This window comes from Crinia signifera, chromosome 4 (assembly GCF_055691185.1).
Source record: "Crinia signifera chromosome 4, ASM5569118v1, whole genome shotgun sequence".
Lineage (NCBI taxonomy): Eukaryota > Metazoa > Chordata > Amphibia > Anura > Myobatrachidae > Crinia > Crinia signifera.
In genome coordinates, this window is record NC_139220.1 from 293,084,528 (window position 1) to 293,107,824 (window position 23,297).

At 46.7% G+C, this 23,297-nt stretch overlaps 1 protein-coding gene across 4 annotated transcripts in view; it reads left to right on the forward strand.

Annotated features, from left to right (window-relative positions):
• The window catches only part of LOC146072783 (uncharacterized), a 163,352-nt gene that overhangs the window by 82,578 nt on the left and 57,477 nt on the right, over positions 1-23,297 (forward strand). For all 4 annotated transcript variants that reach the window (XM_083179979.1, XM_083179977.1, XM_083179980.1 and 1 more), the window contains 3 exons: positions 13,710-13,839; positions 19,570-19,727; positions 20,305-20,459. In XM_083179979.1, coding sequence (XP_083036105.1) covers positions 13,710-13,839; positions 19,570-19,727; positions 20,305-20,459 — 443 coding nt within the window. The remainder of the gene's footprint in view (positions 1-13,709; positions 13,840-19,569; positions 19,728-20,304; positions 20,460-23,297) is intronic.

Genomic DNA, 23,297 nt, shown 5'->3' on the forward strand with positions numbered 1-23,297 from the left:
GAGCAAGGCGGGACACGTGTGTTGCAGAGAGACAGAGGAACAAATGCTGGGCAGAAGGGGGGCAGGTGCTGGGTAAAGAGAGGGGGCAGATGCTGGGCAGAAGGGAGGCAAATTCTGAGGAAAGAGAGGGGGCGACAGATGCTGGGCAGAAGGGGTGCAGATGATGGGTAAAGAGAGGGAGAACAGATGCTGGACAGAGAGAGGGACATATAATGGGTAGTGAGGGGGCAGAGGCTGAGCAGGGATACTCTGGGTAGAGGAAGGTGGCATAAACTGTGCACAGAATGTAAAGAAGAGATATAAAACATGGAGAGAGAGAGATGCTGCACAGCCACAGAGACAGGGGAGGAAGGGTGCTGGATTTATACTATTAGTTATTACTCACAGATGGGGCCATTCCGTGGGATCCTCAGTGTTGCAGGGGGTCAGAGGAGCAAGTGACCAGCTCCTCCAATCAGGGGCTCTTCTTATCAGCATGTGCCGAGCTCCTCCAATTACAGCTCGACACATGCTGTCCTGACCCTGATGATGCTCAAATCAGGGGGGAGGTGCTGGCTGGGCACCGCAGTGAAGGAGATACAGTACTTCCCCTGCTGCTGAGGATCTCTCCCATGACCCATGTGAGTCCTCCCTCTCGCCTCTGCTGCTGTCGGAGCCACTGCCTGTAAGTACTACACTGACAGGTGCAGCGGCAGCCAGTAGCAGCACACATCCTAGACAGAGTCGCAGAGCAGGGAGAGTGCCTCCCTGCAATGCAGGCTCTGCTGTTTGGGTAGCGCCAGCCCTGCCGCTCTTCAAGCTGTCTCTTGCGCTGCGCTGTCAGTGTGACAGGCGCAGCAATTAGCAGCAGGAATCGGCAGAGCAGGGAGGTACAGGGCTGAAGAGGCGGCAGCTTTTAATTACAGCAGCAGGGACCTGGGAGTTCAGCACCACACTGCCTCACTGCTGCAGCCGGCACCCAGCGCCCATACAGACCCCGCTGCCGCTCGCTCCCCCAAGCGGCAGCGGGGGCTGCCTTACACAAGTTACGCCACTGGAGATAGTTATGATGCGGCCATCTCGTCTGATAATCAAACGGGTAGGGAAGCCCCAGCGATAAGGTATATCTGCCTCCCGGAGGGCTCTGGTGATCGAGGTGAAAGACCGCCTGAGGGCCAGTGTGGCAGCTGAGAGGTCCCCGAAGATCTGTAGGTCACCCAGGATAGATTCGCTCTTGCCTGTCGATCTGGCAGCTTGGAGGATCCGGTCCTTGATATGGTAGTAGTGCAGACGCATAAGAGTGTCTCTTGGTGCCTCCTTAGGTGCTGCTTTCGCCTTGGGGAGGCGATGGATACGATCAAGTAGGAAGTCCGTAATATGAACTGTAGGAAGCAATTTTGAGAAGATATCTGTGGCAAATTGTGTAAGTTCAGAATTAGGTACCGATTCCGGGATTCCTCTTATTTTTAAGTTATTCCGACGGGATCGATCCTCCAGATCTCCGACCTTGTTGTGAAGCATCGTAACTTCTACCTGGAGATCTTCATGGAGTGAGATGAGCTCATTATGGGATTTAACCACCTCCTCCAATTTGTTCTCTATATGGTCAGTGCGCTGGCCTAAGGCATCAACGGAATGTTGGCAGCTTTGCAGGGCCAACTTAAATTCTTGTGAGACATCCGTCTTGAAGGAGGCAAGTAGCTGTTTCATTGTGCCAACCGTCAGTGGGGCGTCGTCCGCCATCTCAGACATCGTTGATGGGGTTGTGGGGGGAGGGCCCGGGCGGTTGCTGTTAATGGGAGGAGGGTTTTGTGTTTTGTTAGGATGGGATTTGTCCGATGCACCAGGAGATGGGGATGACTGTTTGAAGAAGCTCACCGGAGGTACTTGGGAGGAGCCTTTGTTGCGTTTAGCAGGCATCCCACCTGGAGAGGAGGGGGTGGGCTCCCTGTTGCCGTTTACAGTAAAATAGAAGTATGTGATATAGTGCCAGTGTGAAATAGGCCTGAGGTGTCACATTAGATTGGTAGGTAGGTGTGGAGCACCGGTGACATGAGGGTGAGCCGTTACATAGCCAGATGGAGACAATCTAGATCATGTCATATTTTCAGCAGGTATAGCATATATGTGGTCTAGTGATATAATTTGGAGCCACCAGATGGAGCTGTGGAGTCCTGACTGTCACCAATGTGAATACAGATGTTAACCACGTAGGCTCTGGTCAGGAAGCAGTACCTCAGGGAGCAGGGCCGGCTCTACCACTAGGCAGCTTTAGGCAGCTGCCTAGGGCGCCGGGATCTGGGGGGCGCCACCAAGTCTGCAAATCAAAAAAGTCTATGAGGATTCTTGATGTACTTAATGCAGGTGGCGGCTGTGGAACTTCTAAGACCTCACCTCTATACTTTCCCTTGAGTCATACTTCCTACATTGCTGCCCCCTCCTCCTTGTACTAAGGGGAGGGTGCAGAGGTAAAGCAGGGGACTTGGCCACCTTCAGGGGAGGGGTCATGGGGATTGGATGATCTTAAAAAAAAAATGGGGGGGGGGGGGGGGGAGTAGGTTGAAGTTTTGCCTAGGGTGCTGAGAAGCCTTGCACCGGCCCTGTCAGGGAGGGATAGTATTCCCTAGATCTTTTCCCTTATGTATATAGTGGGATACTAGTTGGAGGATGTGTGACAGGGGGTGACTGTAGTAGGCAGCCGCGTCTGACAGATGTGTGGAGATTGCAGGCCTTCTGTGGGGTATTACCAGGCCCCCTGGTAAGGGCCTGAGTGGATGATGGGAGTTGCAGTGGGATCCAGCTGCGTATAAGGGGGGGGAGAGGGTGCTGCAGTGACAGTGCTGTGCTCTGCCACACTCAAGATGGCCGCCGTCTCAGGAGCTGAGTGTGGGAGCCTATGGTAGTGTGCTGCTAGGGCTCAGGAGGGAGCAGACCTCCTGTAGAGTGCTGGCCAACCCCCAGGTAAGGGCTGGCATGTAGGCAGGCTGTCTGGTTTACTCACCCGCTCTTTTGCGGTGGGCGCTCGCTGCGGAGCTCGCGGCGCGGCCACCTGTTTAAATTTAGGCCGTGGCTCCCGGTTCTCAGGTAGGCCGCAATCCGCAAGCAGCCGCGGACGGCTACCCCGACTCCGCTGCCTCCCGCCGATCGCGTCGCCTGCCTCCGGGGCCTGAGAGGAAGCCCCCTGAACAGATTTGTCTGCTGGTGGAGCCCTGGATTGTGGCTTTTAAGCCCGAAGTTGCCAGAGCCCAAGGACAATGCGTCCGTAGCTAATGGCTGCCAGGCCACGCCCCCCAGAATATGATTCTTATTAGTACCCTTGGATGTTTTTATCCAATAAATGATTGTCCAACCTTATTTTGAACGTATTTATTGTATCTGCCGACACCACTTCTCCAGGAAGAGAGTTCCACAGTTTGACTGCTCTGACCGTAAATAATTTTTTTTCTTTTGAGGGAATGAAATCTTCTTTCTTCTAATCTATATTTGCCCAGGTATACTCTGGCCATCCCAGGTGTGTGGCCATGAGCTCAATGGTCCCCAGGTAGGCTTCTGCATCGTCTGAGGGACACCTCTTTCACATTGGCCTAGACTCCTGGTGATGCTGTCACAGGAGACCCACTTCATCCTGAATCAGGTGCAGAGTTTCCTGATGACCCTGTACTTGTGTTTGGAGAAGCTGCATCTGTTGCCCTGCAGCCACCTTAGTTAAGGCCCTTAACAATTACTCCATGGTGGATGGAACGAATGCACTATATATGAATCTTGCATCCCTTAACATAAACCACCAAACCACAATTCAATAAAAAATACAAATGCAACCCTGGCTGGTTACCTGACCAGAGCAAGTTTGCAGAGTCTGCATCCACTAGATTCCTGCTGTGTTTGGTGTATTCAGCAGATTGCCCCATGTTGGGTGATGCTTTGTAACAAGCTGTCACATGCTGCTGCGTCAGTACCCTGTGGGCATATTACTCATACATCTGTGTCCGCCGCTAGCTAGCATGTGCCCACTCCAGGGTCTGTGGGAGGCAGCGGGGTTCAGCGGGCATGTGAGCAGTGGCAGGGGGATGGTCGCGATGCACTGGAGTCTGACTTTTGCTTGGTGGCGCTGTGAGGCCGGCACCGCCATCTTGGTTTAGGACAAGTGAGCTATTGGGCCAGGTCAAGATCTGTCCTGTATGCCTGCCCTGTCAGTCAATGGCAGTCATTCACTAGGCATATGGGGATCTGCCTAGGCTGATCTGGGTCAGTGCAAAAATTATTTTGATCCGGTTGCATCATTTTGGAAGACTCCTGACTCTCCTAGTGCCAGTTGCTGCTCCCAGCCTAACCTGTCAGTAATCCTCTGCTGGCCTGATCCCATTGCATTAATGGCTTCCTTCAGTCCAGTCCAACTAATCTCTTGTGGTTTTTGGCAGTGTCCTTCTGCTCCAGTCTTGGATCCAGCTCTAGTCAAAGTTCCAAAGTCTTTCAGTGTCTTTCATTGGATCCGATCATTTGTCATGACACTCTTCTTTCCGGATATCATTACCCAAAGCATTATCACTTCATCAAACAACTCGCTTCATTCTTCAATGTCCTTCGTCACCCCTAAAAGACTCCAGCTACCATCACCCCAAGTTTCTAACAAGAACTTTGCTTTAATTATCATTGACTTTTGCTTTCTCAAAGAAGTATTTGAGTGCTGCCCGTTTCTGTAATATATATGAATAAAAATCAGCCCATTTTAACCTTTCATCTCCTGGTCCGTCTACAGTTCCTGAGCACCACATGACTCGATTAAATCATACTCCCATGACACAAGCGATCTTCCACCAGACACCAGTTACCATCCCCTACCTCAGTCACATCCTCTCTAGTACTGACTTAGAGATGGATCTGGAGAAATTAAAGGCGATCCAAGATTGGACCGCTCCAAGTACCCTTAAATGAGTTCAAAGCTTCTTGGGGTTTTTAAATAAGGGGGGGGGGGTGTAGAGAGAGTATTATTATTATTTTTTTTTTTTTTTCTCTTTAATTTACTGCCATAATCTTGAGCTGTGTATTGTTATGTAATTCATGCATATGTTTTCACAAGTGTTGACATATACCTTGATTATGTTATTCCATGTTATTTGTATGACAAATCACGACAAGAAAATTCTACAATGTCCTTTATTCTGAAATTCACAGGTGTCATCAATAAATGTATACATCTGTTTACGATAATTGACAATACTTGGATATATGCTGGAATGTCTGTACATGTTCTTTTCTTGACTGTGCTTAATAAAAATAAGTTTTTAAAAAAAACTATTGTTGGTTCATCTGTGACTTCTCCACCATAGCCCTCACAAGGAAAGGGGCAGATCTATCCTGATGGCCTCCTGAAGCCACAACAGCTTTCCAGCAGTTGAAACAAGCCTTTGTCTGTGCACCCATTCTTCTTCAACCAGACATCAATAAACCATTTTTTTCTAGAAGTTGATGCATTTTCAGAGGGAGTTGGGGTAATTCTTTCACAGAGAGGAGAGGACCAAGAGTTTCACCCTTGTGCGTATATTTCAAAGAAGTTTCTTCCTGCAGATAGAAATGATCCTATAGATGAGCAAGAGCTACTGGCTGTAAAACTAGCTTTTGAAGAATGGCGTTATCTTCTCAAAGGAGCTCAGCATGAGATTACAGTCTACTCTGATCACATAAATATTTATTTTCTTTGTAGTATACAGTTTCTTACCTCCTGTCAATCCTGGTGGGCAATGTTCTTTGAACGTTTTGATTTTCAAATAAAGTACCATCCAGGCACACAGAATTGTCCTTTTACTCAATAACTGAAGAGAAATCACAAACCCAACCAATCCTAAATCCTGTAGTCTTTGTGAGGTTATCAGACTCACTGTAAATCTGTAATTACTATATTTTATTAGGTGTAGTAATTAATGTACTATTTTAGTCCGTCGGTACCCTCTTATTCTCCATAGATGTTTCTATCCCCCAAATCTGTGTGTATTTCCAGTTCAGATCGCTCTTGCCCAAATATGGTCTGCCAGGAAATACCCAGGAAATAATTCACCAAAAGGTTATGTCCAATTACCATACTTTTGTTCCTGCTATCACAGGAGGGTGTTAGCTGAGGGACAATCTTCACAGGGGGTGATCCAATTCCCCTGCTACCAACAGGAAATGTTCACAGGGGGTAATCAGGACATAATGTAATCAGACTATGATTGTGTCTCTATCTTAAGCTCCTTTGTGTCAATACCAGACTTAGTGGAACCCGGCACCACAGGGCGTGATCAAATTCCCCTGCTATCAACAGGAAGGTTGTCCACAGGGGGTGACCACCACACAACGTAATCAGCTGGTTATTGTTCGTTGTATTGATACTCCCTTGCATATCTCTGGTAACTAACAGACTTACTGGAACCGACCCCAGCAGGGGGGCAGCAGCAGATGGCCAGCTGAATATTACCTGGGGGGATGTGTCTGACTCTTGGGTCCACCAATCCGAACCAAGTACCGGCCCCCTGGCAGTTTAAGCCCCGTGGGAAATTGGAAGTTTTTAAAATGACTTGTACACCTGCCAGCTCAGTATGTTAGTCGCAATCCGGTCTCAGGGGTCCTACCCTTCACTGGATCTTGTGGAACACATCGTTTGCCCGGGAAGGGGGCATCCTACCAAGCTCTGGTGTGGAGCGTCCGGTGCTGTGTGGACTTATACAGTTTTCTGCTATCACAGCTGTGTGGATAAGTGATAGTTTGCCCTGTGGAACTGATCTGGGACTGTGACTATACAAGGACTGTCTGTTTGGGCCTGCTACCTGAATATCTTTCTACTCTGCAATTTACCTTGATGCTACGAGGACTTTGCTACCCGGATGTTTTTATGCTACCATTTGAATCTTTTTCCTGTCTTCATCTACTTTTGTGTGCTGTGATAAAAATGAACCATATTTTGGTTTCATCTGCTCGGTGTCTGAGTGATTGAGGAACCTCGTACCCTCACATTTGGCGGCAGCGACAGTGGGATCATTCAGACACCAACCGTCGAGCACAGAAAGCACAGAGAACAGAGGATCAGACCATATGTAAGGAAACGGAAAATGCAATAAGGTGATGTTCAGCAAGTGAGCAGGTGTCATTCCTGTGGAAAGGGAAAATGTTTCCAAGGAAAGAAAATCGATGCCTCAAGACCCCTGGAGCGGAGGAGCTCAGGGACGGAGGTTCTTCAGTGTATCGGCAGGCTGGGAAGCCGGATCTGTTATTTATTGTCAGGAAGATGCAGTATATCTGGGAGTACTGGGAAGAAGCTCAGCAGATGGTCAGCGGGTGGAGAGTATCCAGCATACAGGACAAGTTGTGTTACCTGGGGGATGCATTCCTGCACTGTAAAGGTCAGGCCACCTCGTGGAATCTGCTGGGGGAGCCAGAGTTTGTAGAATTCACAGAGGAAGTGATTGCTACAGTTACCCAGATGCTACAAAGAGGACAATATTCTGAGGCTGAAGGACAAGTCCAGAATAAATTGATGCCCCAGATAGAACCAGAGGAAGGGTCTAGAAGGGGGCTACTGCAATCTGGGCAGACAACCGAGGGGTCTGCCACTGAATTAATTGTTACCGCAAGAGAAGGGTCGTTGTCAGGGGGGCCCCTAACTGCCCTTGAAGAAATGAGTATGGAGGAGCTGATAGCAGAATGTCAGCTGCGAGGTATACCCATCCGATCCTGCACTCGGGGGGAAATCCTTCAGCAGATCCTTCACGATCAGGGAGATCCTACTAATGCATTTGCTGATTATCGGGCATGTATCCTCCATTTCGGTGCACAGTTGAGTGTGTGGGAACAATTGCAGTGTCTGGAGGAGTGCTTCGTGGTGGCAGAGGAAGAGGCGATTGATCGGGGGCTCCTGGATACCCCAGCATGGCAAGATCAGTGTCGCAGGGGGCGTGATGAAAGGCACCGTTTGCAACTGCTTCTCCCCCATCCTAGGGAGGAAGCTGCTCCGTGTTCTATACAGGGGGAGGTTATCCCCAAAGTGAAGGAGGTTATTCAGGAGGAGCTGCACTACAGCTTCCCTTTTGCTGAGATGGAAGATGAAGAGCTATTATCCTGCTGCCAGGGGATCTATGAGGACTGCGTCCAGGAGGAGATCGCCGTGGTTAGAGGAGTGTTCGACAACATCCAGGCCACAAGCATACCAGTCGCAGATGATGTCGTGCTTCAGGCTGCCCAGCATATTCAGCTGGGGAAGGAGGTTATCCTGGAGACTGAGGACTGCGCAGAGGAAGCGGCAGGTGAGACCCAGGCTTTTGAGGGGGTAGGACTGGCCTTGGACCAGCCTGCCCTGCAGCCACCAGCGGAATTGTTCCTGATGGAGGGTCCCTTCTCAGCCCTGGGCCTTGAGACCAAATGCTGTAGTGAAATTTGCCATGCCCCTAGTTTGGGTTTGAGGGAGGAAGGATGTGACAGAGTGGCGGAAGTGCCAGGGCCAGAGTCCCTATATTGGCCAGCTGTTGGGCAGCTGTTCCTTGTGCAAGAGGGGGAGGTGGAAAGTGCTCCCTGCCCCATTATGCCAGGGGCAAAAGTATTAGTACACCCTATAGGTGTACCCAGTGTAAAAGGTTACAATTTTGCAGAGGGGGGGTACCCAGCATCTGAAGAGGAGGAATTGCTAACTCACTTGTTAGTTAACATGCATAACTTATATTGTGATATTGCCCTTGCTGATTCTGCAAACCAGCCGCCTCTTCCAAGATGGGTTTGGTATGATGTCACTCTGTGGGACTCAGGTGGTGCGCCTCTAGCCCAGATTCTCTGCTCTGAATCACACTACAGGTTGTTATTGGTTCCAGAACAGCTTGGTACCGGGACTACAATAGTAGGGGAAGGAATGTGAGGTTATCAGACTCACTGTAAATCTGTAATTACTATATTTTATTAGGTGTAGTAATTAATGTACTATTTTAGTCCGTCGGTACCCTCTTATTCTCCATAGATGTTTCTATCCCCCAAATCTGTGTGTATTTCCAGTTCAGATCGCTCTTGCCCAAATATGGTCTGCCAGGAAATACCCAGGAAATAATTCACCAAAAGGTTATGTCCAATTACCATACTTTTGTTCCTGCTATCACAGGAGGGTGTTAGCTGAGGGACAATCTTCACAGGGGGTGATCCAATTCCCCTGCTACCAACAGGAAATGTTCACAGGGGGTAATCAGGACATAATGTAATCAGACTATGATTGTGTCTCTATCTTAAGCTCCTTTGTGTCAATACCAGACTTAGTGGAACCCGGCACCACAGGGCGTGATCAAATTCCCCTGCTATCAACAGGAAGGTTGTCCACAGGGGGTGACCACCACACAACGTAATCAGCTGGTTATTGTTCGTTGTATTGATACTCCCTTGCATATCTCTGGTAACTAACAGACTTACTGGAACCGACCCCAGCAGGGGGGCAGCAGCAGATGGCCAGCTGAATATTACCTGGGGGGATGTGTCTGACTCTTGGGTCCACCAATCCGAACCAAGTACCGGCCCCCTGGCAGTTTAAGCCCCGTGGGAAATTGGAAGTTTTTAAAATGACTTGTACACCTGCCAGCTCAGTATGTTAGTCGCAATCCGGTCTCAGGGGTCCTACCCTTCACTGGATCTTGTGGAACACATCGTTTGCCCGGGAAGGGGGCATCCTACCAAGCTCTGGTGTGGAGCGTCCGGTGCTGTGTGGACTTATACAGTTTTCTGCTATCACAGCTGTGTGGATAAGTGATAGTTTGCCCTGTGGAACTGATCTGGGACTGTGACTATACAAGGACTGTCTGTTTGGGCCTGCTACCTGAATATCTTTCTACTCTGCAATTTACCTTGATGCTACGAGGACTTTGCTACCCGGATGTTTTTATGCTACCATTTGAATCTTTTTCCTGTCTTCATCTACTTTTGTGTGCTGTGATAAAAATAAACCATATTTTGGTTTCATCTGCTCGGTGTCTGAGTGATTGAGGAACCTTGTATCTTCACAGTCTTTGCTCAAGTAACCACCCATTTTACTCCCCTCCTGGCAAGACCTTTGTTCCAGCCAATGATACAATAAAGAAAGTAGAGTACCTGCGCTCTAAACAAATGGTGCAGCCTTGTCACACAAGATAGTCACCACACTATCCAAACAACAGTAGATACATTTGAGATACGATAGGATAAATCCGGCACACTTCATTATTCGATGTCAATAGATTCTGCTGTGTTGCAATACCTCAAACGAAAGACAAAAAAAATCGCACTTTTCATAGTGTAGATGTTACTGTAAATGATGATAATTTTTCTAATAAATGTGTATTCTCCATACCGAAAAAGAGCCTTTCCTTATGCCACAAGATATCTCATATGGTATTGTCTGATGCCTCAATGTTGGACAAAATCTTTTCTTCTTATTCCATGTATACCTCGGTTTAAAATTAAATGCTACACATAGTGTAAAAATGGAAACATTTATTCAAAGTTGATACAAACAATAAAACTATTTTGGCATAGTACCGTGTCTGGCCTTATAATAAAGGCTATTTGTGTCGTATTGGACAGTCAAAGGAGTAGGTCCTGGTAAGATCCCGGGTCTCCACAGAAATATTTCCTCCTTAGATAGCTTCCAGATGGTCCGATTACAAGGAAGTTTTTTCGGTACGGAGAATACACATTTATTAGAAAAATTATCATTTACAGTAACATCTACACTATGAAAAGTTCGATTTTTTTTGTCGTTTCGTTCAAGCCGACCTATGGAAAAAACTTTGCTGTGGGCCCATTCCTCAAGTTTTGCTGGCCACATAGGGTACAAAAGACTCTGTTATTACTCCAACTATCCTATTAGTGGTCTTCAATAGGAGCTGATGTAAACAACTTCGTATCGTCCTGTATCAAATGTGCTCAGCATAAAACTTCACGGACATCCCCTGCTGGAACTCTTCTGCCACCTGTACCAACCAAACCATGGACACATCTGTCCATGGATTTCATCTCTGAACTACCTTCATCAAGGGACCATACTGTTATTTGGGTGGTAGTCGGCAGATTTTCTAAAATGGCTCATTTCTTTCCTCTGAAGACTTCCGTCAGCATCAGTACTTGCAAAACACTTCATTTATACTATCTTCAAAGTCTTACAGGTTAAGACTTCCTTCTTCCATGAAGATTTCAAACTCTTTCCATATCTCACTTCTCAAGCCATTAAGACTAAATACCTACCGAAGTAAAGTACCTAAACCTCCAACTGTCAACACGGAGGAGGACACTGAATTCAAAGTCACACATACCTAGATTCTCATCTTTGTAAATCTCATCTCCAGTATTTGGTGGAATGGTATGGATATGGTCCTGAGGAAAATTCCTGGGTAGAAGTAACTGACCTACATCCTCCCAGCCTCATTAGGCAGTTCTTTTGCAGGAATCCTCACAAGACTCCTAAGTGCCTAGAAAAAGGGGGTACTGTCACATGCCATCGTGGCGGTACCAGGCAGGCATGTTACTCACCCATCCGTGTCCACTGCTGGCTAGAATGTGCCCACCGGGGGTCCAGGGTCTGTGGGAGGTAGTGGACATGTGAGCAGCGGCAAGGGGATGTTGCGCTGCACTGGAGTTTGACTTTTGCTTGGCAGCACTGTGAGGCTTGCACCACCATCTTGGTTTAGGGCAAGTGAGCTGTTGGGCAAGGTCATTGTCTTTCCTGTATGCTTGCCCTGTCAGCCAATGGCAGTCATCCACTAGGTATATAGGGGATCTGGCAAGGCTGATCTGGGGCAGTGCAAAAAGTCTTCTGAGCCAGTTGCATTGTTTAGGAAGACTCCTGACTCTCCTAGTGCCTGTTGTTGCTCCAAGCCTAACCTGTCAGTAATCCTCTGCTGGCATCCCATTGCATTTAACACAGCTCGGCCTGGTCCACTTCCTCCGGTCCAGTCCAACTGGTCTCTGGTGGTTTTTGGCAGTGTCCTTCTGCTGTGGTCCCAGATCCAGCTACAGTCAAAGTTGCAAAGTCTTTCAGTGTCTTTCATTGGATCCAATCATTTGTCATTCAATCCACTCTTCTTTTTGGATATCATTTTTTAAAACTTCATCAACCAACTCACTTCATTCTTCAGTGTCCTTCATCACCCCTAAAAGACTCCAGCTACCATCAAGAACTTTGCTTGAATTATCATTAAACTTTTGCTTTCTCAAAGAAGTATTTGAGTGCTGCTCATATCTGTCTTACATATGAATAAGTCTTTCATTAAACCTGCCCATTTAACCCTTCATCTCCTGGTCCATCTACAGTTCCTGAGCACCACGCATCTCCATCAAATCCTACTCCCGTGACACAAGCGAGCTTCCACCAGACAAGACTCTGACACAGTTATAGGGAAAAGGGTACTTGTGTATTTTGGCGGCGCCCATCGCATCGCATACCATAACGCATGCGATGGTATGCGACGCGATTTAGTTGAAAAGTGTGCGATGGCATACAATTCTCAAATTGTATGCCATTGTACATGGCATACAATGCCATACGATGCGATGCGATTAAACATTGTATAAGCACCCTAATGGGTGCTTACAATGTTAAATGCACCCCCACGCCACCCCCCCACTATAAACGTGAACCCGAAGCGTGGCGAGCGGCGGCGGTACGCGTCCTACGACCTTTTCATACCCCCACTATCCACGTCGGCGTGGAGTTGAGAATAGATTAGTGTGGCGAGCGCAGCGAGCCCCGAGAGGGGACGCGGATACCTGTGAAGCCCGCGAAGGGACGCGTTTACCTGTGAAGGTATCCGCGTCCGCTCGCCACGCTTCGGGCTCGGTGGCTCGCTGCGCTCGCCACACTAATCTATTCTCAACTCCACGCCGACGTGGATAGTGGGGGTATGAAAAGGTTGTAGGACGCGTACCGCCACCCCTCGCGGGCTCGCTGCGCTCGCCACGCTTCGGGTTCACATTTATAGTGGGGGGGTGGCGTGGGGGTGCATTTAACATTGTAAGCACCCATTAGGGTGCTCAAAAGCACCCTTTAGGGTGCTTATACGATTTTTCATCGGATAGGGGGTCAAAATCGAGTTGCATCGCATGCCATCGGGTACGATGCTCAAATCGGGCGCCGCCAAAATACACAAGTACCGGGAAAAGCAGTCTGTTTACTTCCACAGCACATGAAACATGTCTTTTCCACAGAAAACATACCGGGTACATTAACCAGACACTGGTCCACAAACAGCATGAACAGTACACAATCACAGGGTCCTTGTCACTAACCCACTGACTTACCACCCTCTATTGCCTGGCCACTTGCTGGCATCAGGAGCCCTGAGCCCTTGCAATAACAAGCTTTAAGAAAGTGTGACACATGTGTGCCTGATTACAGGAAGCGCTTGTTCCAACACCCGGACAGGATCTGCATGGATGGGATTCCCCAATAATTCTCTTAGTCTTAAACCCAGGTAGATTTGGCCTGGGGAAACTGAACAAATGTGTCCTATTCTGCAAACAACCAGCTGGCATCCGGACTGGACTGCCACAATATTAATATATATTTTAATGCGGGTTATAGTAAGGTATTTATGATATTGAACTATTATAGCTGTTTATTTCTATCCCCCACCCTCTACTTACTCGTGACCATGTTTTTTACCCCCCCTAAAAATAAATGACTACTATAGTACTAGTAGATCTTCTCTCTTATCTTGTGATCTGTTCTCTGTACATGTAGATGTTTTCCTTCTCCCTAGGAGATGAAGCCAAACCACAAAACCTTAGCTGCAAAGTTGCTTATGGTCAGATAACATGTTCCTGGAAGGTGAGACTGGAAATGGCCGACTCTGTAGACTTCTGTCTGCACTACAAAGATAAGTGTATAAAGTAAGTTTAAATCAGTAGGAGGAATGGAGATGTGAAATGTGCTTATAGTTTACAATGCAAATATGTGTTCAGATAGGTGTAAAGAAGAAAAAGAACCACAATAAACTGCACATAAGAATAATTTTACTTATATAGCGCACTTTCTCCAACAGGACTTAAGGCACTTGTCAGCAGACCTGGGTCCTTTGTAAAAAGTACCCTCCCTGCCCCTGACAGTATATGGCACAAAAGGGGGCATTATGTATATGGCACTACAGGGGGCAGTATGTATATGGCACTACAGGGGGCAGTATGTATATGGCACTACAGGGGGCAGTATGTATATGCATTACAGGGGCATTGCGTATATGCACTATGGGAAAGCATTACGTAAGTGGCACTATGGGTGGCAGTATGTACATGACATTACGTAAATGCCACTATGGGGGGCAGTACCTAAATGGCACTATGGGGGAGGCAGTATGTAAATGGCATTATTGGGGAATTATGTAAATGGAATTATGGGGGCAATATCGGTTTGGCACTAAGAGTGGGCATACTTTATTGCATTATAGCTGGGCATTATGTAGATTGCATTACAGGGGTATTGTGTAAATGGCACTATGAGTGGCACTATGTATATGGCCCAACAGGTGGGCACTATGCATATGGCACCAGGGGGCACTATGTATACGGCACTAAGGGAGGCATTTTATATATATATATATATATATATATATATATATATATATATATATATATATATATATATATATATATATATATATATAGCACTACATTATGTGTAAGCATCACTAAAATTCCATGGGGGGTGCTTGTACCAAATGGGCTGCCACATTTTATGTTCTTTTTTTATATATTGCAAATTAAAACTAGACAAGACTAGATTTCATCAAAAACATTGACTAATGTGCTGTTTTCCTGGAGACTGCACCACTTCCAGTGTTGATAATAATGATGTGCAAATGAAAAATGATGTTAAAGGTTATCCATCCACGACCTCTTCATCTCTTACAACTTCAAACTGCTGGCTATTACAGAAACCTGGCCCACACAATCAGTCACTTGGTTTCAACTTCACTTACACCTCCAGGCCTGGTAACTGTAAAGGATGAGGAGTAGGTATATTACTGTCCTTCATGTATTCAGTAGGGCAGCATGGATGGTGTAATGGTTAACATTACTGCCTCACAGCGCTGAGGTCATGGGTTTCCTCCCACAATCCATAAATATACTGGTAGGTTAATTGGCTTCCAACAAAATTAACCCTAGAATGTATGTGTGTACGTGTACATGTGGTAGGGAATATAGATTGTAAGCTCCACTGGGGCAGGGACTGATGTGAATGTTCAGCTATACTCTGTAAAAGTGCTGCGGAATATGTATGCGGAAAATAAGAAACTTTTAATAAATAAATAAATATCACCAGTTCCTTCACGCACATTCACATCATTTGAAGTTCACTCTATCAGGATTTCTTCCTCATTCTGGGCTTCCCAAATCTCAATTTCTGGAAGATTTCTCTGCCTGGCTCCCCCACTTCTTATCCTCTGACATCTCCACCATCATCCTGAGTGACTTCAATATCACTATTGACAGTCCACAATCTCTGCATGGTTCCAATCTCCTCTCTCTAACCACCTCTCTCGGCCTCTCCCAGTGGTCTGATTCCTCTACTCATGAGGAAGGCCACTGCCTTGATTCCTCCATTACCCCAAGCTCACTGACACTGAAATCTTGCAAGCCTAATCTAACCCGCAGAAATACTAATGATAATTTTTTATATTTCCAAAACTTTCCACCTCTCTGCAACAACAGCTTTCACATATTTCTACAATTATCTCTCCTGACTCTGCTGTTACTCACCTGTAACAGACTCTTAAATCAGCCCTTGATGAAGTGGCTGCAACTTCCCATTACACACCACACAGGCTTAGATGCCAGCCGTGGCACTCCAAAATATCAAGACAACTATTAAATCAGTCACGTAAAGTAGAGCACCATTGGCATAAATCTCGTAATCTGAGTGATTTCCTCACATCTAAGACTATCTACTGCACCTACTGCAGCCAAACAAACATAATTCCAATCGATCGTCTCTTTTTGTGCCACCAACCCAGGCGACTTTCTAACACATTTTAGTCTCTTCTGTATGCTCCCGCACCGGCTACCATCAGTGTGCAAGAACTTGCCTCCTACTTTAAGGACAATACCGATAACATCAACGTGAAAAGGAAGTCTCCACATTCTTATCCGCCTACTCCTCTACCTCACTCCTTGATCCTACACAAGTCATTAAAACTCTGTATCCTGTGCTTAACCTAACCTTAACTAAAATCTGCAATCTCTCTCTTGCTACTGGTACTTTTCCTTCTCTCTTCAAACATGCAGCGATTACTACCATTCTGAAAAAACACAATTCTGACCCCCAACTCTCTCTCTAACTACCATCCTATCTCTCAGCTTCCTTGCAACTCCAAGCTACTGGAGAGACTTGTCTACTCTCACCTCACACAGTTTCTTAACTCTCACACCCTATTAGACCCACTTCAGTCAGGCTTTTGTTCCCAACACTCCATTGAGACAGCACTGACTAAAGTGGTGAATGATCTGGTAATTGCCAAGTCTAAAGGCTATTACTCACTACTCATTCTTCAAGATCTCTCTGATGCATTTCACACTGTTGATCACACTCTTCTCATACAAACACTATACTTCCTAGGTCTTAATGATACAGCCCTCTCCTGGCTCTCATCTCACCTATCTGATCACTCCTTCAGTGTTCGCTTCTCTGGCTACCTCCTCTTCACTGCCTCTGTCAGTCGGAGTTCCATAAGGCTCAGATTAAGGTCCTCTGCTTTTCTCAATCTATACCTCATCTCTTAGCAAACTAATCAGCTCTTTCAGATTTCAGTATAACTTATTTGTGGATGATACTCAAATCTATCAATTAACTGAGTTAACTGAGTTGTCATCAGTGGTTATGGGCCAAGTCTCTGAATGCCTCTCTGCCATCTCATCTTGGATGTCTTTTTGCCACCTCAAACTCAATATTTCCAAAGTGGAATTAATTAATATTAATTATATAACCATACTAAACCAGCATACAGTATATCTCTTTACTTATCTCAAAATATCTTCACAAGATCTGTGTCTCTCTTCTTCTCTTCTGATTACTTGCTCCTATTCACTATTACAGAAAAGAGGGGGTGGGTAAACTAGAAGGGACCAAAAAATAATCCTCTCCAGACTACCCAACCTGGCATATCCAAAAATGATAAGAGTAATTTAGTTTTGTAGGTATATATGTATAATTATACCTGCTGCAGCATCTAATGGTGTGTACACACGTTAGATGTGCCTTAAGATCCTATCCACGATCCGATCAGATAGGATCGTGGATAGGATCTTAAGGCACATACGATTTGCATCCTATCTTGACTATATAGTGCAGATCTGCACTATATAGACAAGGCAGCCAAGACTTTCTGGCTTCCGATACATGAACGCGCATCGGGATCGGATCGGGATCGCAAGGGTTAAAACCCTTGCGATCTGCATCCGATGTTGATCCGATGCCGACTATATCGTCAACATCGGAAAGGAAATCGGACCGTGTGTAAACAGCATTACTCAGTGAGTACGCCTATACTCACAAAGAAACCACAAAGAGAAAAGCAACAAGATAGGGTATAATGCGCTGCTAGGTATATAATAATACTCAGATTAAACGGCTTGAGCAAAATGAATGAAAGGACACACTGTTTAACTAGGTACTTTTTATAATAAAATATATTAAATCATATAACATTATTACAGTACATATAAATAGAAAAAAAACATGATAAAAATTACATAAAGATAATGGTAATGTAATGAGTTAAATTGGGTCTCCGATTTGGTTAGTATGTCTCAGAATACACGCAGTAGTAACACTCAACTGGTCTGTCTGCAAGTGGTTAAAAGCTTTCCATAGAATGAGAGGTTAGTAAGTTAGTGATAGTGGCGTCAGTCTCTTAGCATGTAAGCAGAACACGCATATACATATATATATATATATATATTTTATTATAAAAAGTACCTAGTGAAACAGTGTGTTCTTTCATTCATTTTGCTTAAGCAGTTTAATCTGAGTATTATTATATACCTATCAGCGCATTCATTATACCCTATCTTGTTGCTATTCACTATGACAGGACTTTCATCAGGCTGCTCCTACCCTATGGAATGCCTTTCCACACACAATAAGATTCTCCACTAGCCTCCAAACTTACGAGCATTTCCTGAAAATTCACCTCTTCAGGCAAGCCTATAAATTTTAAGTTCCACGCACATAACACTCTGAAGTGCTTAATTGTTATATAGCTTTTCTTCTGGACTTGGTGGGACTGCTGTGCTATTGCTGGTGCCCATCCTTGTGTTTTCCTCCTAAGACCCTATACAGGGGTGAGATGGGCCGGGGGGCAAGGTGCCATGTGCCCCCTGGGCGCTTACCCAGTCACTGGCTGTGGGCCGTGCTGGATGACCATCCTGGTGATCCTGCGCATTGTCCACCTCCTCCAGCCCTCCTGCGCTGGCCGCGGCTTCCAGAACACGGCCGCGGCTACAGGAAAATGGCCGCCGGCCTCCTGCACTGAGGACATGTCCTCAGTGCAGGAGGCTGGCGGCCATTTTTCTGTAGCCGCGGCCGTGTTCTGGAAGCCGCGGCCAGTGCAGGAGGGCTGTCGGAAATAGCCTCACCGGACTGGGGTGTGGGAAGGAGGGGCATGTACTGCGCTCTCCCCTGCCCCCCAGCAGCAGATGGAGAGACAGCAACAATGGTGAGTTGCTGGTGGGAAATTCTGGCACTGTGGGGCATATATGTTTCTGGCACTGTGGGGGCATATCTGGCACTGTGGGGGCATATGTGTATTTGGCACTGTGGGGGAATATCTGGCACTGTGGGGGCATATGTGTCTCTGGCACTGTGGGGGCATATCTGGCACTGTGGGGGCATATGTGTATCTGGCACTGTGGGGGCATATCTGGCACTGTGGGGGAATATCTGGCACTGTGGGGGCATATGTGTATTTGGCACTGTGGCGGAATAACTGGCACTGTGGGGGCAAATCTGGCACTGTGGACATGACATTGTGCGGTGTAATGGGCATCATGGTATGGGGCGTAATGGGCATTATGGTGTGGGGAGCATTGGTAATTGCCATCACAGTATGGGGTGTAATGGGCATCAAGGTGTGCGGCATAATGTGTAATTAGCATCACAATGTGCAATCTGCAGCTACACAATACAATCATGGAACAGGCCACGCCCCCTTATGATAGGCCACACGCCAAATTTTTCAAAGTGCCTCCGGCGCGCACAAGCATTCCGTCTTCCAGATAGATTGTAAGCTTGCAGCAGGGTCCTCTTACCTCCAAGTCTGTCAGTTGTTACCCAGTTTGTTTGATCACTGTCTACAATTGTAAAAGCACAATGGAATCTACTGCGCTATATAAGAAACTGTAAATAAATAAATTGTGTGCTCTCCTCTTTTTTGGTGGTTTTACAGATTTGGGCATTTGGTATTTTCTTTTTGGATGGTAGGCAGCATTATTTTTCTAAATGGACCTTTATTTTTTTCCCTTTAAAAGGGGTTGTAATTGTATCTGATACAACATACTTTTTGCTAGTTATTACATATCTGCTACACAAACTATTCCTTTTCACAATTTTGATTTTTATTCCTTTAGAGTCCGGAAAAATAAACTCCACTGTCAGCAGGAGATTCCCATGTACCTTACCTGTCATGGCAACATAACGACTGGAAATAATACAACTCCAGATATGTTACAAAACATCAGCATTAGACCACATAATTCCTATGTAGAGTATGAACCTTGTCTGAAAAGTGAGTTATCATCATGGGCTTCTGTTGTGTTTTTGGCTTTTATCAGTGACATAACTACAGGTGGGCTACACTAGCAAATGTCAAGGGGCCCACAAGTTAAATGGGGGCTCACAAAGCTCCAGCATTTGCATAGGCCCAAAGCCATGGCCTGGATTTCTGGACTGTCAGATCATTTATATGACCAAGCTGACACTGCTGCCTGCTCAGCTGATGTGACCCCCTACTGTCTGACACTTGTATCCCTGTGGGTGCCCAGTCTCTGTCTGTTCCCTGGGAGTACCTTGGATCATTCTGTGCAGCTCACTCCTCATCTGACATGTCCATGTTTGGCTCCATTGGTGCTTACACAGATGCAGTTGTACAAGTATACCCGTCGCTTTATAGAAATTCAACAGGAGGCCCATCTTAAAGCTTGACAGGGGCCTCCAAGCATCTCTTTGTGCCACAGTCCTCTATCCCTGTCTATACATTAATAAATAATCACGCTAGTCAAAAACATGGAAAACTGAAATCTATTTTCCACCATTTTGTTGTGGTTTATAACTAAGATATATTGTATATTAATTTTTTTCCTCAGTTAAACTACGACCCAGAATCCTAATAGTCCATGAAGAAAACAATGGAGAGACATTTCACATCACCTGGAAGTCAGAGGAAAAAGAAGATGACAGATTTAAATATCATCAATATCAACTATGCTATTGGAGGACCACGGATATGGAGTCAAAAGAGGTCAGTTTTATGGAAAAGCATTTATGGTATTGGCTATTTGAAATTTGAAAATGTTGCTATTGTGGTGCAATATGAAGAATGCAGATAGTTTGCTTTGTGGTATAATGATCAGCAGCGGTGTCCCTACCTATTTGGACACTGGTGTGGCAGATTTATTAGTCTGCACGGCGAAGTCTTGTGCAGGGAAAATAAGCATGGCCTTGCGGATTGTGGACATAGCCTCGTTGGTTGGGGTTGAGGCCTGATGCTGCAGGATGCTGGCTAAACAGAGTTTTTTTTTTTTTAAAGGGGCAATCATTTACAAGGTAGTGTTCACGCTAGGCTGTTTTAGTAGGGCACCGTGCCCTGCCTGGTTTTTGAAGGGCAACATGTGCCCTGCCCCTCTAGCAGTGCCCTGCTAGAACAGCCTGTTCACGAATGGTGGCCTGTCCCCACCGGTGTACACAGGGAAGCAGAGAGCCCTTGTAAATGCCAGGTGCTTCCCTGGCAGTTACTTCGGCAGTGCCTGGCCCCCATTGGTGATGTTTTAGTCTGGGCATGCCCCCTTTGGTGACATAGCTGGGCCTGGTCCACCCCTTTCATTCTGCCTCCGCCCTGACCTGCCCAGTTTCTAGAAGGAACACTACAAGGCATGTTTTTGCCTTGGTACAGGTATTAAGTATAGTCATAGCTCTGCACAGATGGTTAAATTAAATACACTGAGGTACTAATTAAGTCACCTGTAGCCAAGAATGGATGCACTGAAAACCTGGACTGTTGGGGTTCCCTAAAGACTGGGTTTGGGAACCTCCAGAATATAGGCCCTTATTCTAGTTGATTCATTCGCTCACACATTCGCAAGCAGCTGAGAGAACGGACCGCACACGCACACGGGGAGCTTACGTACGCCTATAAGGCCAGCAAAGCTTTTCATTCAGAGCCACACACAAAGGGGAGTGACGTGCTAATGCACTTACGCTACTGTGTTCATATGGATCTTAGCCTGTCCGCTCGGACTTCCAGCGTGCGGACGGGCGGACAGGCAATTGAACAGGCTCGGCTGGTGTTTGACACGCCACAGTACGAATCTGCTCGGAAGTAATGTTCAAACCATTACCCAGTTACCCAAAGTGTATGTGGTTTATTTCATTCAATTCACTAAATGCCTTCCCCAATTGAAATAGAAATTAACCCTTATTACAGTGGCGTTGCTACGTTTTGGGCGCCCCCCCGCCATTAGGGGGGGGGGCGCCCATACCCACCCCCCGCCGCCGCCCCGTCGAGCACCCCCCCCACCCCGGCTGCCCCGTCGCCCCGCTGCCTATGCTAACCCCCTCCCCCGCAGTCTTACCTATCGCGCTGGTCCCGGCGGCTCCGTCCGTTCATCTGCTGAGGACCACCACAAAATGGCCGCCCCCGTACAGCAGACAGTTTCAGAGAACTGTTTGCTATATGGGGGCGGCCATTTTGTTGTGGTCCTCATCAGAAGAACGGAGCCGCCGGGACCAGCAAGATACGTAAGTCTGCGGGGGATTGGGGGGGGGGTAACTATAGCACCGCATCCCCCGGCGCCCCCACATGCACAGCGCCCCCCCGCGGTGGCGGGGGCTGCGGTGCTATAGTTACGCCCCTGCCTTATTACATGTGTATTTCTTGTGTTTTGAATGTGGCACTTTCCTAAGTAGCTGTCAATCTATGTGTCCCACAAAGTAATGTCATTTCTTTAGGCCTAAAAGAAGAATGTAATTCTGTGTACTATTGTCCTAACATGACAAGCACACGTGTGTTAAGGTTGGAGCCGGAGGTACAGAATTGGCACATAATAGCAGTTAAGAATACTGCTGCATTTGTGTGTAAAAACAATGAAATATATAAGAGATATGAACGCAGAGAACTGTAAATGGTTAAACTGGTTAAAAGTGTGCTTCCCGTGTTACTGCCATGTAGTTAGTTAATTGGTTAATGAGAGAAATGTCTATGCTGCATGGGTGTGTATTGCGTGCAGCTTAAAGTATTGATTGCATGAGCCGCTGAGGCGGCTGGGCTGCGAGGAGTGAGACTTGCTTTTTTTGAGCGGGTGTTTCTCATCTGAAACGGTCCGAGCGCTCGCTCATTCGAACAAGGCCGCCGCCCAGCACTTGTCACCACTCATGGATATGCACCGGTTGCAGTCCAGTTTTGCTCAGTTTTGAAAATGCGCCCTTTAATATGTCCACATTACGCCTACTGTGCCCGAGCATGCTTGGTAGAGTATTTATGTTTGCTGCGTCACATCCGTGCACAGTTGACTGAACCTGCATATGTGCATAGCGAACGACACGCATGCTGAGTAGGCTAAGAAATGAGCTCTGAACGAATTTGTATCTGAGCGAGTCAACCGGAATAATCTCCATAGTGTGATATTGTCACAAAGGATAGTGAGATTATTACACATAAAATTAATTAAAAAATAACAAGCTCTATATATAATTACTGTTTCACTGTTATGCCTTGTGAGGGAAGGGAAAAAGGGGGAATAACGTGCGTTCGGGCCGCCGATGTTTTGTGTCTGCGCATGTGCAGAGGCGTCTCTGCGCATGTGCGAGCGGGGCGTACGGTCAAATCCCGCATGATATGTGAACACTCCGAACAGGGGGTGGAGAGGGGCGTGAAGGGCTATTTGGGCTCATTACCATATGCATACGCCCCGCGTTTCATGGGCGTTCCCATGCAAACGCTGGGCGTACGTATAGTAATGCGGCCGTGACGCACGTGTAGGGGGCGGACATATGACATCGCCGGATGTCAGCTGCCCGCCCAGATCCCTGCTTTTGCACGGAAAAATGTCCGTGTGGTCTGAGGTTGCGGGTGCTGGTGGAC